Source organism: Aquarana catesbeiana, linkage group LG01 (assembly GCF_042186555.1).
Source record: "Aquarana catesbeiana isolate 2022-GZ linkage group LG01, ASM4218655v1, whole genome shotgun sequence".
NCBI lineage: Eukaryota > Metazoa > Chordata > Amphibia > Anura > Ranidae > Aquarana > Aquarana catesbeiana.
Genome location: NC_133324.1, coordinates 376,249,010 through 376,267,768, shown reverse-complemented (window position 1 = coordinate 376,267,768; position 18,759 = coordinate 376,249,010). Strand labels below are relative to the sequence as shown.

At 43.7% G+C, this 18,759-nt stretch overlaps 1 protein-coding gene across 1 annotated transcript in view; it reads right to left on the bottom strand.

The window, feature by feature from the left end:
• Positions 1–602: 602 nt before the first annotated feature.
• Positions 603–18,759, bottom strand: part of RASEF (RAS and EF-hand domain containing) — a 167,388-nt gene continuing 149,231 nt past the window's right edge. Inside the window, exons 15-17 of the mRNA XM_073633747.1 lie at positions 17,999–18,118; positions 5,541–5,617; positions 603–1,800 (exon numbers count right to left, since the gene is read on the bottom strand). Coding sequence (XP_073489848.1) covers positions 1,692–1,800; positions 5,541–5,617; positions 17,999–18,118 — 306 coding nt within the window. The 3' untranslated portion in view covers positions 603–1,691. The remainder of the gene's footprint in view (positions 1,801–5,540; positions 5,618–17,998; positions 18,119–18,759) is intronic.

The window sequence follows — 18,759 nt, the reverse complement described above, 5'->3', positions numbered from 1 at the left end:
TTCAGCAACCTTCCCCTGCACCACTGATCCCCCTATCCCCTGTGACAGTGGACAGGGGATCCTCTCCCTGTACCCGCTGTCAGAATTAAAAATCGGCGCAGCTCTGCCCCCACAGCCACGTCATTTATTCACTGGAATCTGTGAATGAATCAACTACAAGTACCGTCTGCTATCGTGGCAGATCACTTGTAGTTCTCAATGATCTCTGAGGGCACTGATTACTTCCTACAGCTTTTAAACAGAGAGCTCATACAGAAGTACAGGCAGAAAGCCGTAGCAAGCTTCTGCAGGAGCCTCATTGCAATGCTCTGCAGGCTCCTGAGAAAAAAAAATGCATATTTTTTTACCTGCAAAAACATGTGTATTTTTTTTTTTTAAAGGTGAACTTAGTCTTTAACTGCACAGCACAGACATTATCACTCACCACTATGCAACTATCTCCTGCAATATCTGAATAAGTGGCACATTTTTGGAAAATTGCATAGTGCAAAAAAGTATAAGACGATTTCTTCTTAAAAAATATACACTTTATAATTACTACACACATTACTGCTACTTGTACAAGGATATCTGGGCATAATTAAAAATGCATTAGGCAAATAGGTGGTGCATAAACATTTTTAATAAATTATGTATAAGAGCAGTTGCATAACTGAGACAAAGATACAGAGATATTTACAAACAGTTGAAAACAAACTTGTGGTAAATCCCAACCATGTAAACAGATAGCTTTACCAGGAGCAACTAGCACAAGCTTTAACTTTACCATCCAGTCTTAGAAAGCCCTTTCCCCAAAGTGCTATCTGCCTCTTTACAGTATATGGGATATTCCACAGTGCAATAAGCCTGCTTTCACACCTGAGTGTATTCCTGGTGATTTTTCAGCATTTTTAGCCATTGTACAGATGTTTTACAGGTGTTTTTCATGTGTTTTTGCATGTGTATGAAGCAACAAGGTTTTTTTACTGGGTTGAGCAAGGGAAAGAGAGCACTTCAATAGGAGAAAAACGCTAAAGTGTGAATGGGGCTAATTGTTACCTGTGTAACCAGTCCGCAGGCTATTGGCACATGGAAAGTGGACCATTTAGGTGTCTGCTCTCTTATAAAGCTATTCGTTTTCACAGTTGGGGGTGGAATTCAGATTGTACCAAAACAGAAACAAAGAAGGTTTATTGTAGTTCTGACTGATATACAAATGCCTAATTTTTTTCAATTTACATATGTGTTTCATGATAAATAATAATACACAAAGCAAGAGCTAACAACAGAGTGGATGAATAACACTGACAGGAAAGATAAGTATCCATTTTGCCCTAAGTAATCAAACAGGGTATTAATTAACAGAGCACATTCAAATCTGAATGCTTTATATCAGGGATCCTCAAACTACGGCCCTCCAGCTGTTGCGGAACTACACATCTCATGAAGCATTGTAAAACTCTGACATTCACAGACATGGCTAGGCATGATGGGAATTGTAGTTCTTGAACTAGAGGGCCATAGTTTGAAGACCCTTGCTTTATATGGTAAACCCAACTCTTTTCTTTCCTCTTGGTTTTATTCATGAACCCCAGTGTAATTTAAAGAAAATACATATGCCACAAAGATAACACCTATATACAATTCCTTCATATTAACTGGAAATACGACTTCTTAAAAAAAAAATCCTGGATGGTTTGTGTGCCAGCTTTTTAGACACTACAGCAGTTTTTCATTTGTGTGGGTTTTTTGGTGATGGCCCCGGAAAGATTAGTTACAGATCCTCTGTCATCTTCATTGTCGCATCTTTTTCTCACTTCCCTGAGCAATAAAAGTTCACAGAAAAAGTTTCAGTGACATAGGTAAACCTAGAAAACACATACTCACAAAATATCCTATTTTTGTGCCTTTATTAAAATGTAAACCTTTAAATTATTTCCTTTTCATTGAAGGCCTCAAATCAAACACAAAGCAAATATTTCAGTTAAAATTAAAAAAAATCCACAGTAAAATCATTGTCTTGAAATTAATTGAGGGACACAGGAATTAAAATACTGTTTGGTTATAATGCTGCCTACAGAGGAACTGACAAACGAAAAAAAAAAATTGTAGTCCAGCCCAGGATAACCCCTTTACCCTTAATGCCTCAGTCTGAAGCAAGCAGTTCCAAGAGCATGAACATAAACACAGAGTGAAGGGACTATTTTCTTGAGGGACACAGGAACTAAGGTACTGTAGGACGTCTAAAGAAGTCTAACTGAGGGGTTGGTAACAGACTCAATGGAACAAAACTAGAGACGGCCTGCAGACCAAGAGCCATCTGAAGCAGCAATGCCCAACTTTGACAATTGAGGCTGCTACCCTCAGATTAAGGGAAAAGGGATCTGCTCATATATTGGGTGTTTGTCTGAACCAGTGTTTCTCAACTCCAGTCCTCAAGGTCGTGTTTTCAGGATTTTCCTCAGATGAAACAGCTGTGGTAATTATTAAGGCAGTGAAACTGATCAAATCACCTGTGCAAAATAATGGTAAGCCTGAAAACATGACCTGTTGGGGCGCCTTGAGGACTGGAATTGAGAAACACTGGTCTGAACAACTAACCTCACTAAGCAAAACTTATCAGGAAAGGGTGTGAAGTAACTCATAAGTCTGCCAGAAAACTCAGAAATTCAAGCACACAAAGTCAGCATAACTGAAAAGGAAGGATGCAGGGAAAGCACTCCCATAATGGTAAGCAGGAAAAGGGAGGCAGACGCTAGCCCCAGAATGATAAGATGGGAACAAGAAGACAGAGCTGCAGATAAAGCTCTTCCCTGGTTCACCAGAGAATATATCCTTTCTTGTATGCAAGAGGTGCCTGGTGAAGAACAATCCTGCCAATAGCTGATCTCAATCCATAGGTCTGGGAAAGCTCCAGACCTCCTTCCCCAGATGAAGGAAAACAACCAGGAGACTGTGGTCCCATCACAGATGGTCTGTGGGTTGAAAAGCTGAGGAAAAGACATCCATCCTCCTAGGACACTGACAAAAAAATAGGGTATGTATGTAGAGGTGGTGTTATGTATTATAGTTGTATGTAATATAACCTGACAGCATCATCTGAATTCTTGGTCCCTCGATGGACAAAAAAGAATACATTTAAATGACTCCTAGTGTTTATTTTCATAACAGTCAGACCCCTTTCACACTGGAGGCGTTTTTCAGGCGCTTTAGCGCTAAAGATAGAGCCTGTAAAGCGCCTAAAAAAAGCCTAATCTGCAATCCCAGTGTGAAAGCCCGAGTGCTTTCAAACTGGGGAGCTGTGCTGGTAGGATGTCAAAAAAAGTCCTGCAAGCAGCTTCTTTGCAGCGCTTTAGGCGCGGTGTATACACCACGCCTAAAGCGCCTCTCCCCATTGAAATCAATAGGCAGCGCCGCCAAAGCGCCTGCAAAGAGCCTAAGCAGCTGTGCTTTGCGGGCTCTTTTAACCGTTTATTCAGCCGCTAGCGGGGGTTAAAAGTGCCCCGCTAGCGCCCGAAAAGCACAGCAAAAACGTCAGTAAAGCGCCGCTAAAACTAGCAGCGCTTTACTGCCGACGCCTTGAAGCTGGCAGTGTGAAAGGGCTCTTAAAAGTGGTTTTAAAGTCAAGACATTCTTTACCGTAATGCATTCCCTGCATTAACCCTTTCATGCCTAAGCCTATTTATGACATTTGTTGCTCACAATCTGTATTTTTTGCTAGAAAATTACTTAGAACCCCCAAGCATATTATATATATATATATATATATATATATATATATATATATATATATATATATATATTTTTTTTTTTTTTTTTTTTTTTTATCAGAAACCATGGAGAATAAAATGGTGAATGTTTCAATATTTTATGTCACACAATATTTGCGCAGCGGTTTTTCAAACTCACTTTTTTGGAAAAAAAGACACTTTCATTAATAAAAAAAAGAACTAAACAGTAAAGTAAGACCAATTTTTTTTATATAATGTGAAAGATGATTTTATGCCGAGTAAATCGATACCCAACATGTCATGCTTTGAAATTGCGCACACTCGTGGAATGGCGACAAACTACGGTACTTAAAAATCTATATAGGCGATGCTTTAAAAAAATATAATGTTTGACAGGTTAGAGTTACAGAGGAGGTCTTTTGCTAGAATTATTGCTCTCGCTCTAACGATCGTGGGGATACCTCACATGTGTGCTTATAAAGGGAGGACTCTTCATCTAAACTGCTAAATTTCAAATTTCCTTTGAATGCACGTGTGATTTGAACACAGTTTACATATGCGAGTGCAAATTACGCATGTGTTTTTTTTCTGCGCGAGCTCGCAGGGACGGGGGCGCTTTAAAAACTTTTTTTTTTTCCTTAACTATTTATTTTACTTTGTCACTTAAAAAAAAAAATCTGATCACTTTTATTGCTGTCACAAGAAACGTAAACATCCCTTGTGACAGTATTAGGTGGTGACAGGTACTCTTTATGGAGGGATTGGGGGTCTAAAAGGGATCGGGGTTCCTATGTTTTTACATAGGAGACTGGAAGGAAGCCGTTTCCGGCTTCCTTCCAGTTTCACTCTAGCCGGCGAAAGTGCCGGATCGTGTCTCCTGATGGGACGGCAGGCCCGGGAAAAATGGCAGAAGGCAGCAGGAGGGGGGGACGTCCCCTTCTGCTCCATTGGAATAACAGCCGAGCGGCTTTTAGCCCCTTAAAGCAGAGTCCGCATATGTGCGTACGGTCGGCGCTAAGGGGTGTTAAGGTAAAAAATGTCCCACCACTCGTTCCTCCCTCCCTCTAAACACTTACCCATTCTTTACCTTAATTCATTCCCTGCATTAAGGTAAAAAATGTCCCACCACTTGCTCCCTCCCTCCCTCTAAACACTTACCTGAATCCTATGTCGATCCAGCGCTGTGGCTATCTGCAGCAGCGCTTCTCTCTCTTCCTCTCCTGACAGGACTCACTGAGAGGAGCAGGAACCATTGCTTTGGTCGTTCATAAGGAAAATTGTTTTTCCCCTGTAAAGCATCCTCCTCCAAAACACTTTTCCACCTCTCAATGAGCTAAGAATGTTCTTCCTCAGAAGCTGGGACTGACAAACACAGTCAACAGTTGAGCTGTGTTCCCTTCAGAATCACTGTTGTAACAAATAGTTTAAAACAACTCATTTTTGACACAACAATAGCCTTTTATTAGAAATCTGGTAAAAAGCATTAACATTACGCTAGGACAGGGTTTGAAAAACTCAGGCAGGCAATTTGCACACAAAACCCCATTCAATATTGCTACGTCTTTGAGGTACAGGAGATGCATAGGACTCCAATGCCTTTTAGTACTAGGCTGTAGCTCCAGAAAGTGTGGACCACTTTTTAATTAAACAAACACCAGCCCAATGCTGAAGAGCTTGTGGGATGCTATCAGCATAGTATAAATGAACACACTTGTGGCCCTCCTTCTGTAGATTTACCGATTTGTATGCCTAATCTGTCTCTCTTCAGATGGAAATTTTGAATTGCCTACTAGTGGAACAGCTATAAGCATTTTTTTTATAAGTACCTACCGTGCAAGATGAAGAACAGCCTCTACGATGTTTGAGCCCTCTTTGGCACTAGTTTCACAGAATAAAGCACCATAGGTCTGTATAAAAATAAATAAATAAATAAATAAATCAGCATAAAGTGGATGTAAACCCTGACATATACCCAGTGAAGTGAACAGCCTCAGATGATACACAGAGATGAAACAAATCCTACGTAAGTTTGACATGTATATCTGCTGTCTTCAGCTTTATATACTGTACAGAAAGTTCAGATTCTGTTAAGAGATTTTCTCTTCCTGGTTAGCACTGCAGTGAAGCCTGGGCATACAGCCAAGGCAGCTGATTGGAGGAAAAGCACACACCCCCTCTCCACATAGGTAGAGACTTTTAGAGCTGTTAGTTGAATCGTTTAGGGCTCTTCTAATCTATTTATAGCATCCTCCCCAACACAAAACTCAGGCTGATTTTATCAGCCTGACTTTTCACAAGTTCTCAGGCTGATAGCAGAGGAATGGAGCAGGAGACATCTGTGTGCTTTGAAGAGAGATAACACTGCAGATATATGTGCCCAGCTCAAATCTCATGAATCGGGTTTACATCCACTTTAAGCCTTAGAGGCAACACAGTGACTAGTAGATTTAGGTTCCTTTCACACTGACGGACTGATGTGGAAAAATGAAGAACTCGCAGGCGGACCCAATTGGACCATCCATTGCTCTCTATGGAGCGGTGGATGTCAGCGGACATGTGTCTGCTGACACCCGATCTAATCCTGTCCACTAAAAACAGGGATGGGGATCGTTCCTCATCCGTCCAGTGGATCAGATTGGATGAACGTTAGATGGAAATGGACAGGCGGTCTGTTTCTATCCGACAACCCCATAGAGAACAGTGGGGTGTGTTTGTCATCTGCCTGCTCAGTGTAAGAGATCCCTTGCTGAGCAGGTGGATCTGATGGCGGACTCTGCCAGTGTGAAAGGGGCTTTACTTTTTGCATAGCGAGAGCAGATAACTGCATCACGTGCCTACAACTAAAACTCTGGTTTACACCTGTATGCTGGGACATGGTAAGTGTTAAAGTGTAACTAAAGGCAAAAAATGTTTGCTTTCAGGGATTAGAACACCTGTCCGTTTTTACTGCTGACAGTGGTTAGAAAGACTTACTCTTTTTGTCCTGTGTACCATTATCACCGAACGTGAAAGTAAAAGAAAATCCTAAATTTTGAGTTGACATCAGAACAGTAATAGAGGGGAAATCTTCCAATGGGAACACTAGTTCTGGTGACTAGGGATGAGCTGAACACCCCACGGTTTGGTTCGCAGCAGAACATGCGAACAGGCACAAAAATTTGTTCGAACATGTGAACACCATTAAAGTCTATGGGACACGAGCGTGAAAAATCAAAATGGCTAATTTTAAGGGTTAATATGCAAGTTATTGTCATAAAAAGTGTTTGGGGACCCGGGTCCTGCCCCAAGGGACATGTATCAATGCGAAAAAAAGTTTTGAAAATTGACGTTTTTTCGGGAGCAGTGATTTTAATAATGCTTAAAGTAAAACAATAAAAGTGAAATATTCCTTTAAATTTCATACCCGGGGGGTGTCTATAGTATGCCTGTAAAGTGGAGCATTTTTCCCGTGTTTAAAACAGTCCCTGCACAAAATGACATTTCTAAAGGAAAAAAAGTCATTTAAAACTACTCGCGGCTATAATGAATTGCTGGGTCCCGGCAATACAGATAAAAGTCAAAAAATGGCATGGGATCCCCCCAGTCCATTACCAGGCCCTTTGGGTCTGGTATGTATATTAAGGGGAGCCCCGAACCAAAATTTAAAAAAAAAATTGGGTGGGGGTCCCCCCAAATTCCATACGAGGCCCTTCAGGTCTGGTATGGATATTAAGAGGAACCCTGCGCCAATTTTTTTTTTTTAAATGGTGTAGAGGTCCCCCTCAAAATCCATACCAGACCCTTCAGATTTTAAGAGGAACCCCGCACCAAAATTTTAAAAAATGGGGTGGGGGTCCCCCCAAAAATCCATACCAGACCAGAGGGGGGGCGAGAGAGTGGCCCCCCTCCTGAACTGTACCAGGCCACATGCCCTCAACATGGGGAGGGTGCCTTGGGGTAGCCCCTGAAAGCACCTTGTCCCCATGTTGATGGGGACAAGGGCCTCATCCCCACAACCCTTGCCCAGTGGTTGTGGGGGTCTGCGGGTGGGGGGCTTATTGGAATCTGGAAGGCCCCTTTAACAAGGGGACCCCCAGATTCTGGCCCCCCCTGTTTGAAATGGTAATGGGTACATTGTACCCATATCATTTCACAATAAAAGTGTCAAAATGTTAAAAAAAAAACAAGACACAACTTGGGACAAATCCTTTATTAACAAATTAAAAAAAAAAATGTCCCATGAAGTCCAATTATCATCTTCTATAGCTCCGCCGATGGACCGAAAAATAAAATAAAAAAGATCCGCCTCCATGGGAGATACCCGCCTTATGACGCTTCAGCGCAGATGACAGTTCTTTTATAACTGAGAATGGGGCCACATGGTGATGTACCCGAGTGACCCTGCCCCCCTCTGATGCACAGGGACTTCCCAATGACTTCCCTGTGGTGTCAGAGGGGGGCAGGGCCACCCGGGATCGTAAACAGATGGCCCCGCCCCCTCTGGCGCCATGGGGGAGCCATGGTGAAGGGGGGTGCTGGGATCTGGGGGTCCCCTTCATTAAAGGGGGCTTCCAGATTCCAATAAGCTCCCCGCCCGCAGACCCACCCAACCGCCAGGCAAGGGTTGTGGGGATGAGGCCCTTGTCCCCATCAACATGGGGACAAGGTGCTTTGGGGGTTCCCCCCTCTTTTCCTGCGGCCTGCCAGGTAGGTTGCTTGGATAAGGGTCTGGTATGGATTTTTGGGGGGACCCCCACGCCATTTTTTTTAAATTTTGGCGTGAGGTTCCCTTTAAAATCCATACCAGACCTGAAGGGCCTCATATGGAATTTGGGGGGACCCCCACGCAATTTTTTTAAAATTTTGGTTCAGGGTTCCCCTTAATAGTAATACCAGACCCAAAGGGCCTGGTAATGGACTGGGGGGGAACCCATGCCATTTTTTTCAATGACTTTTATCTGTATTGCCGGTTCCCGACAATTAAACACTGGAAAAATGCGCCACTTTACAGGCATATTATAGACACCCCCCAGGTACGAAATTTAAAGGAATATTTCATTTTTATTGTTTCACTTTAAGCATTATTAAAATCACTGCTCCCGAAAAAACATCAGTTTTTAAAACTTTTTTGCATTGATACATGTCCCCTGGACACAGGTCCCCAAACACTTTTTATGACAATACATGCATATAAGCCTTTAAAATTAGCACTTTTGATTTCCCGCATAGCATTTTAAAGAGTGTTCCGCGGCTTTCGAAATTGCCACAAACACCCCAAATTGTTCGCTATTCGGCGAACAGGCGAACACCCAATGTTCGAGTCGAACCTACGTTCGACTCGAACATCGGGCTCATCCCTACTGGTGACCCTGGTGACACCCCTGAGGACTCTTCATGGCACCTGGGTTTGTGGTTTAGATTGTCCTTGTTTGTGGAAGGTATACTTTAAGAATTTACAAGGTGTTACTGAATAAGGCTGTAAATTTTGGACACCAAAGAGAATGGAGCTTAGAAAAGCAACAACCACAGCAGATCTGGGGCAGCCCTTTAATCCTAGGCATGCACAGGGGGGGTGCCAGGTGTGCCTGGGCACACCCTGATCACAACATGCGGTGCCGATTCCCCCTACTGCCTGGGCTTCCCCCCCGTGTTGGCCCCCCAGTGCTGCTGGCTTCTCTCCTCTCCTCTCTGCCTAGCTGCTGTGGGGGGTGTTTCAGGATGGAGAGCAGGGTAAGGGGCTAGTAAATAACAGGATTTTTAAATACAGCTTACCTGTAAAATCCTTTTCTTGAGAGTACATCACGGGACACAGAGTATTCATTACATAGTGGGTTAGATAGGCACCATCGGTGATTGGACACAGGTTAACCCCAATTAAGGAGAATTCCTCCCCTATATAACCCCTCCCATACAGGGAGGACCTCAGTTTTGTAGCAAAGCAATAGGTAACCACGTAAAACCCATAGAAGGGCGGGAGCTCTGTGTCCCGTGATGTACTCTCAAGAAAAGGATTTTACAGGTAAGTTGTATTTAAAAATCCTGTTTTCTTGATCATACATCACACGGGACACAGAGTATTCATTACATAGTGGGATGTCCCAAAGCAATGCTCATTTGAGGGGAGGGAGACACAGATCAGAAAATATAGACCGCAAACGGACCAGAGGAACTAAACTGCAGCCTGCAGTACACTGCGCCCGAAGGCGGTATCCTCTTGCCCTCTTACATCCACCTGATAGAATCTGGTGAATGTATGGACTGAAGACCAAGTCGCAGCCTTACAGATCTGAGCCATGGAGGCCTGGTGATGCACTGCCCAAGAAGCACTAACAGCCCTAGTTGAGTGTGCTTTTACATGAAAAGGAGGAGTCTTCCTCTTTATATCATAAGCCTGAAAAATAACCTGTCTAATTCATCTAGAAAGAGTGGATTTTGACGCTGCTTGGCCTTTCTTATGGCCATCTGGCAGAATGAACAAACAATCAGTTTTCCGTATCTGAGCGGTTGCCTGCAGATAGACACTGACTGCTCTAACCACATCAAGAGTGTGCAAAGATTCTTCCTCCGCAGACTGCGGATCTGATAAAAAGGATGGTAGGATCACATCTTGATTCAAATGGAATCCTGAAACCACCTTGGGTAAGAAGGAACGATTGGGACGCATAACAATCCTGTCCTTGTGAATAATCAAATACGGCTCTTTACAAGAAAGAGCTGCCAACTCTGATACCCTCCTAGCAGAGGATATGGCTATCAAGAAGACTCATTTTTTAGTCAAAAGCGCTAAAGGAGCCAGGTGCAGTGGCTCAAAGGGTTGTCCCGGTAAAGCCAACAACACCAAATTCAAATCCCATGGGCATACTGGAGGTTTGACTGGCGGATTCAACCGCAGTGCCCCCTGAATAAAGGCCCGGACAAGGGAATGTGAAGCAATTGGCTTCTGAAAAAATACAGACAAAGCCGAAATTTGGACTTTGATAGTGCTCAAAGCCAATCTCATCTCTAGGCCTGACTGAAGAAAGGTTAAGATTCTGTTAATCATATACCTTCTAGGATGCCATCCCCTGGGTTCACACCAGGAAACATATGCCTTCCAGATTTTGTAGTAAATAAGCCTGGAGGCCGGCTTTCTGGCATTGACCAGAGTGGAAAGGACTGACTCAGAGAGCCCACGGTCTTTTAAAATGTGGGTTTCAGCAGCCAAGCCATCAAATTTAGACTTCGTAAAGCAGGGTGGCAAATCGGACCCTGTGTGAGCAGGTCTGGCCGGAATGGGAGGACCCAAGGCCTGCCCACTGCCATTTTTACGATCTCTGCATACCAAGGTCGTCTGGGCCAAGACGGGGCTACTAAAAGGACCGACTTTGCTTCCCTTTTGACCCTTACCAGGAACCGCGGAAGAAGTGGGTTCGGAGGGAAGGCATACATTAGATTGTACTGATCCCATGTAATTGTCAGAGCATCTGCCCCTGAGCAAGTACATCCCTTGTTCTCGACACAAAGTTGTCCAGTTTCCTGTTGAATCTGGACGCGAATAGATCCACATCTGGGGTTCCCCCTCTTTGACATATGATCTGGAATATGTCGGGGTGTAGGGACCATTCTCCTGGGAATAGTTGCTGGCGGCTTAACAAATCCGCTTGCCAATTTTTCACTCCAGGGATGAATACCGCAGACAGGCAGGGAACATGGCTTTCTGCCCATGCGAGAATGCGATTCACCTCCTTTTGGGCATCCAGACTTCTGGTGCCACCTTGGTGATTGATGTAAGCCACTGCCGTGGCATTGTCGGATTGTATCCAAATAGGATGACCCTGTAGCCTGTAAGACCAGTCCATGAGGGCCAAGTAAATTGCTTGAATTTCTAGAATATTGATGGGCAAGCATCTCTCGGTTGCAGACCATCTTCCCTGCGTGCATGTTTCTTCCAGAACTGCTCCCCAGCCTGTCAGACTGGCATCTGTGGTTACGATCTTCCATTGTAGTGGAAGAAAGGCTTTGCCTTTCAAAAGATTTCTGGTTCGTAACCACAAATTGAGGCTTTTGCGTATCCTTGGGGATAGGCACATGGGAAGATCAAAGGCATGAGTCTTCTTGTTCCAAGCTGCGAGAATGCTTCTTGAGTGAAACTGGGCAAATGGAACAGCCTCGAAAGAGGAACCATCTTTCCTAACAGTCTCATACATAGCCGGATGGATGGACTTTTTTTGCTTAATACTAAGCGGACTAGAGCTCTTACGGCCTTGACCTTTGGCTCTGGTAGAAACACCCTGCCTTGAGTGGTGTCTATGATCATGCCTAGATACTCCAACCTTGTTGAAGGTTGCAAAGAAGACTTCTCTAGGTTGATTATCCAGCCTAGGCTTTCCAAATGTTTTACTGTCTTGAAGACAGCGATGTTCAGGTGTGCCACCGATTGCTCTATGAGTAGCAAATCGTCTAGATAAGCTACCACAGTTATGCCCTGAGCTCTTAGATTTGCTAAGAGAGGGTCTAGAATTTTTGTAAAAATTCGAGGAGCTGTAGCGAGACGGAAAGGAAGGGCCACAAACTGGAAATGGCGCTGGTCTACCGTGAACCTTAGATATCTTTGATGAGCGGGAAAAATCAGCACATGAAGATATGCATCCTTGATATCTATTGATGCCATAAATTCTCCCCCCTGCAGGGTGCAGACCACCGAACGAATTGACTGCATTCAGAAGGATCGAATGTGTAGAAACTGATTCAGATCCTTTAGATCTAGGATGGGTCTGACATCTCCATTTGGCTTTGGAACGGTGAAGAGATTTGAGTAGAACCCTGAACCTTTTGAGTCCATTTCTACTATCACCCCCTGGGATAGTAAGCGATCTAAGGCCAGTAGTAGCGGTTTCCACTTTACTGGATCTTTGGGAACTCTTGACCTTAGGAAACGAGCTAGTGGATGCTCTAGGAACTCTATCTTGTAACCTAGAGACACTGAAGAGACCACCCACTTGTCTTGAACCTCTTCCCGCCAGGCTCCTGAAAACTGGAGGAGCCTTCCCCCCACTCGGCCGAGTGGGGGCGACCCTTCATAGGGATGTTTTGGGGCTCTGCTTGGCAGGCTTTCGTTCCCAAGCCTTTTTCTGCCCTTGGGTTTGACCTTGGGCCTTTCCTGTGAAAGTAGATTGGGAAGGCCGTCGCCACTGCTTAGAGCCTGATGTTCCAGGGGAAGGGGAAAGAGACCGCTTGAATGATGGACGTTTACTCCTCTTAACTGGTAGGAGTGTAGATTTACCATCTGTAATTTTTTGGATAAATTTATCTAGGTCATCCCCAAATAGGCGTTCCCCTTTAAATGGGAGCCCAGTTAAGTATCTTTTGCATAAAAGCTCTGCTGCCCAACTCTTAGGCCCCTTTCACACGGGACGGATCCGTGTTGATCCGCCCCGTGTTTATCAGCTGCTCAGCGGGGATCGCTCCGCTTTCCCCAGCTGAGCAGGCAGATGACAGGGCGGGACCCGCACACTGTGCAGGGACCGCCCTGTCAGATCTCCGCTCTCCCCTATGGGGGATCGGAGGAACACGGACCGTCTGTCCGTGTTCCTCCGATCCGCTCTGCAGACGGATAGAAAAATAGGATTTTCTTCCGTCCGCAGAATCGGACGAGAGCGGAGGCGGACGACATCGGGTGTTAGCGGATGTACATCCGCTGACACCCGCTATCCCATAGGGATGCATGTATGTCCGTATTTCATCCGAAAACGGATGGATGAAATATGGACATACGGTCCGCATGTGTGAAAGGGGCCTTAAGCCAAAGGGCCCTGCGCATGTGTACCAACAGGAGAGACAAACGAGATGCTTGCTGGGCAGAATCTAGAATAGCATCAATCATAAAACACAGCACCTGTGGAAGGTCTGCATAGTTCTCCACTTCCTCACTGGGAAGGAGGCTAAGCATCTGCTTAACCTGTTCTTTGAGGAATTGACACAAACCCACAGTTGCGACTGTAGGTTGGACTACAGCGCCAGCTATGGAGAAGGAGGCTTTTAATAAAGTTTCCAGCTTCTTATCAGTTGGATCTTTAAACACCTGAGCATTGTCCAAGGGACAGGTCAGGTTTTTATTCACACAAGAGACAGCCGCATCCACAGATGGGACCTCCCACTTCTTGGTGAAGCTTTCCTCCAGAGGATAAAGCATAGAAAACCTTTTAGGAGGAGAAAACAGTTTATCGAGATGTCCCCAGTCCTCATACAACAATTTATCCATTAAAGGATGATTTGGAAAGGAAAAGTCAGTCTGTGGGATCCTTCTGACCCCCAGGGAAGAAACAGAGGATGTAGTGGCCTCAGCAGAGGGCATCTTGAATGTGGAACGCACTAGTTCAGTATAATACTGGACCTGCTTCTTGAGTGCCTGAGAGGAGGAAGCTCTCTCCTCTTCCTCTGAATCCTCCGACTGCTCTTGATCCCTATCTCTGGATAGGGATCTCTCCTCATCAGAAGAACCATCTGAAAAGAAAGTGTAGCAGAGGGAGGTGATCTACCCCTTTTTCTGCTATCTTTTAAGGAAGTTGAAATAAAATTCATAATTCTTCCCTGAAAACCCTCCAATGTAGCCCTCTGTGACATACGCTGGGGCTGTAACATTAGGAGAGGCTGCAAAACCTGACAGGGGCACTGACTCATCCTGTGAGGCTGGCTCCAGTCAGGGAAATCTGCAGGCATCTTTAGGACCCCTAAACGCAGGCGGTAATTTCCTTGTGCCTTTGTGACCTCCCCCTGAGACCCTCTTACGAGGAGACATAGTCCAAAGCTACAAAGCAGAGGTACTAGTACATATGCAACCACTGTTGTACTAAAAGTCTCACAATATACATATGCTTAATACTGCACAACCTGATGCTGAACAGGTGTCTTAGGTTAGCCTGGATCCGACCACTTAGGATGCTCACTGCCCACACTCTGTGTCCACCTGTTTACAGAGCTCTGAATGCTCTGGGCTTTTAAATTAGCCACCTGACGTCTGCACAATGGAGCGCAGTGAATGCCGCACGTGCACGGCACCGCAACCACGCCCCCCCTCTGTTCCCTGCCTAGCTGTAAAAGCGCGCCCCCTGTGCGTGCGCGCGGGACCGCGGCCAGCAGGCGGGGGGAAGGAGGACTTTCATAGAGCCCCCCGCTGGATCCTCAGACTATGTGGGACCCCCCTGTAACAATCATCTGTGGCAGAGCCTGCAGTGGAGGAGTGAGTGGTCTGGAGACCAGCTTCACTGAGTGTGTATCTGAAAAAGGCACGTACGTTTGCTCCTTAATCCCTCTAGTGGCGGAAATCAGGTAAGACATGCAACTACTCTTTGAAGAAAATCCATTTGTAATATATATATATATATATATATATATATATATATATATATATATATATATATATATATACTGTATATAGGATTAACTTCTCTTACCTGTCCCCGCTGCAGGAACTGCTGAGAACAGTTTCCAGCCTTCACCCACCACGGCGGGTAGCGTTTTGCCAACCTATAGGGTTTTTTGGGTTCCTACTCAGAGAAACCTCTTACCTGGACCTGTAAAAGACCCTGCCAGAAACTTTCGTGCCACTGTTTTAATAGTACACCAAGCCTGGTTTCTCAGAGCCCAGTACTCCAAAGAGAGACTTACAGGCAAAACCTCGTTTCTTCGGATGACGAGGCCCGGGTACCATACCATCTTGGGAGTCAAAATATAGGCCTGAGATATGGATCCGGTCAGCATAGCCCTTTAAGCCCCCGCAGGGACCTAACTGGAGCTTTCTTCATAGCACATGTTTTACGTGACCAACCACCTTAGACACTGGTGAAAAAACTGAGGTCCTCCCCATATGGGAGGGGTTATATAGGGGAGGAATTCTCCTTAATTGGGGTTAACCAGTGTCTAATCACCGATGGTGCCTATCTAACCCACTATGTAATGAATACTCTGCGTCCCGTGATGTATGATTAAGAAATGTAATTTATCGACCCCTTCCTTTTCTTCATGAACACAGTGAACACCCTCACTCACTGTGTTCATTCATAACTGAAGCAGAGTAAACTGAGTTTACTCTGTTTCAGTTTGTGAATGAACAGGAAGCCGCTTAGCACAGAGCACTTCCTACTCATTCACTGTCCCATGTAGCTGAGGCTGCAGAGAAAGGCGTGTGTTTGAGCTTTGGGGTGCACATCCTAATGCAATAGGCTGTGAAGTTGAGATATATACTCAAATTGGATTAATACTCATAATTCCCCTCTAGTGTTATACTTTACACATTGTCCAAGGCCATATTTTAATTATGTGCCACACTCTGCATAATCTGTTATACATACTAGGGATAAGAGAATTCTGTTCATAACTGAAAACCTGGTGTAAATTAAATCAAAATATTACCCACATGGCTGACATTTAGTAGCCATTTATAACATGGTGATCTGCTTGACTACCCTGGCCTCACAGCTGCAAGGGAAACAAACTTAAAAATCAATATGGACTAATAAATTAAAAGAATACGTTTGTAAATTACAAATTGTAATGAAGACTGTGCCATATTTCACTGAACTTCTGAAGATGCTGTTATCATTTATTGCATCGCTAAGGGAATACATTAGGATTATGGCTGTTTTAGTGGGCACTGACCACACATATATAAATAGATTGGGGAGCCATGGTCCAATACCATTCAGAGCCTATGAAGTTTTCCTCTGTAAATGTTAACCTTGCAGATCACAGTAAAGAGAAATGCTATAAAAAAAGGAACAAGGGGCAACCTGCTGCTACCTAAATTAAGTATTCTTTTCATATACTTAGGACAGGTATTATCATATCATGCAAAATATAAAAGCCTTGCAAGCTACCTACTGAGCGTAAACATTATATGGACAGCTGCTGGCAATAATAATGTCCCATATAACCGTGTGAAAGGATAAAAAAAAAGAAATTTGTGCCTCGCTATCTACCTGTTATACTGCTATAACAGCAGTGATCGTCCCCCTGAGGAAGATATGTCATTTCCCTGTGTTGACACACGTTGGGGAGGGGACAGGACAGTGTAGGAGGCAGCTGGTCTGTCTCACAGTGGAGGAACCTATAACCTCAACAAGTTCCAAGTTTTTTAAGCTTTGAATAGAATGGTGCACTGACGCACCGGACCCATGTGAGTGCCCTGAATTGGGGTCTTTTGTATAATAAACTTGTGTTATAAAACAATATCACATCGAGCCTTCTTTCCTACTGTTTATATATGAGGAGACAGCGTTATTAACCAGCTCGTGATCCCGCAGTTATCATAGAATCCGGAGGTGATTCATATGCGTGTTTTGACCGAGCTTAAATGTGAGGTCACACGCTCAGAGGTGAGCGGCTATTACCTAAGGGTGGGAAGCACCAGAGTGTGGACACTGCAACACGTTTTGATCACTTCAATCAATGGGTTTACATAGTTATGTTTGATAAGGACTTTTATGATATTTATGTTGCACTGATCCATGTGATATTTGGTCAGGACATCACAGTTTGTACGCACTATAGAACTTTATCTTTCACCTTTTGTCACTTTTATTTTATTTATTCAGGATTTACTTTAATGAACCTGGTTTTATCAATATTATCATATTAGTTTGATTCGTGAGATCTTGAAGGGTTTTAATTTATATATCACAAGAATATATCACTATATCATCTATATTATTTCAGCTGTATTATGAACTTGATGTATGTGATTTTTGCACATTTTAGTATCATGTAGCACTATTGACACATTATTTTATCACTGCTGTTATAGCAGTATAATACCCCGTACACAATGTCGGATTTTCCGATGGAAAATGTCCGATCGGAGCGTGTTGTCAGAAATTCCGACCGTGTGTGGGCTCCATCGGACATTTTCCATCGGATTTTCAGACACACAAAGTTGGAGAGCAGGAGATAAAATTTTCCGACAACAAAATCCGTTGTCGGAAATTCCGATCGTGTGTACACAAATCCGATGGACAAAGTGCCAGGCATGCTCAGAATAAATAAAGAGATGAAAGCTATTGGCCACTGCCCCGTTTATAGTCCCGACGTACGTGTTTTACGTCACCGCGTTCAGAACGATCGGATTGTGTGACCGTGTGTATGCAAGACAAGTTTGAGCCAACATCCGTCGGAAAAAATCCTAGGATTTTGTTGTCGGAATGTCCGAACAAAGTCCGACCGTGTGTACGGGGCATAATAGGTAGATAACGCGGCACAAATGTCTTTGTTTTTTATTATCATATCATACTTCTTAAATTCAGTTTTTCTCCTATATGTTTAACTAAGGTGCTTACCATGGATAATTTTTCTCCATAACTGGTTGGTACACATTTATGTCCTTGTTCTGACAGTGTCTGTCGAAGATCAGCTTTATTTCCTACCATTATAATAGGTATGCTGTCATTTGTTGCATCCTGCAAAATAAGCATAATTAACAAGTTCATCATGGCAGCAAATGCCATAAGTATATCACACCTTTATGGCAAACTTTCTAAAATCTGAATGTTTATAATAAATATTGTATTGTATAATGTGCACTAGATACTTTATAAAATTCATATTATCTTCAAATACGTTGGGAGATTTTGTTACAGATATTTGTTTAATAGCCGGTTCACACCTGCACTCACACCAAATTGTATTGGATCCCACCAAATGTAGTGCATGCACTGCTTTTCAAAAATGCACTGCACTGGATTGCATTTGGGGTGTCATTAGGATTATATTTACACCCACAGCATCTCACACACCCAGTGCGTTTTCAACCTGGTACGGGAAACACGCATGGAACACGGGTATGCAGAACTGCATTCTGGTGTGAATGAGCCCTCAAACCTTGATGCAAGGTATTTTTAAAACAAATGTTTTCGACAACACCTGCAAATATATATAAAAAAGACTTAACCTAATTTGATACACTACAAATAGCCCATAAAACACGTAATCTATGCCTAACACTGTGAAACTTTATATAGCTTACAAAATAGTGACATTCTAGTGAGAGAAATTCCCCAAGATTATGGAGTTATACCTCTAGGACATTTTTAGTATACAA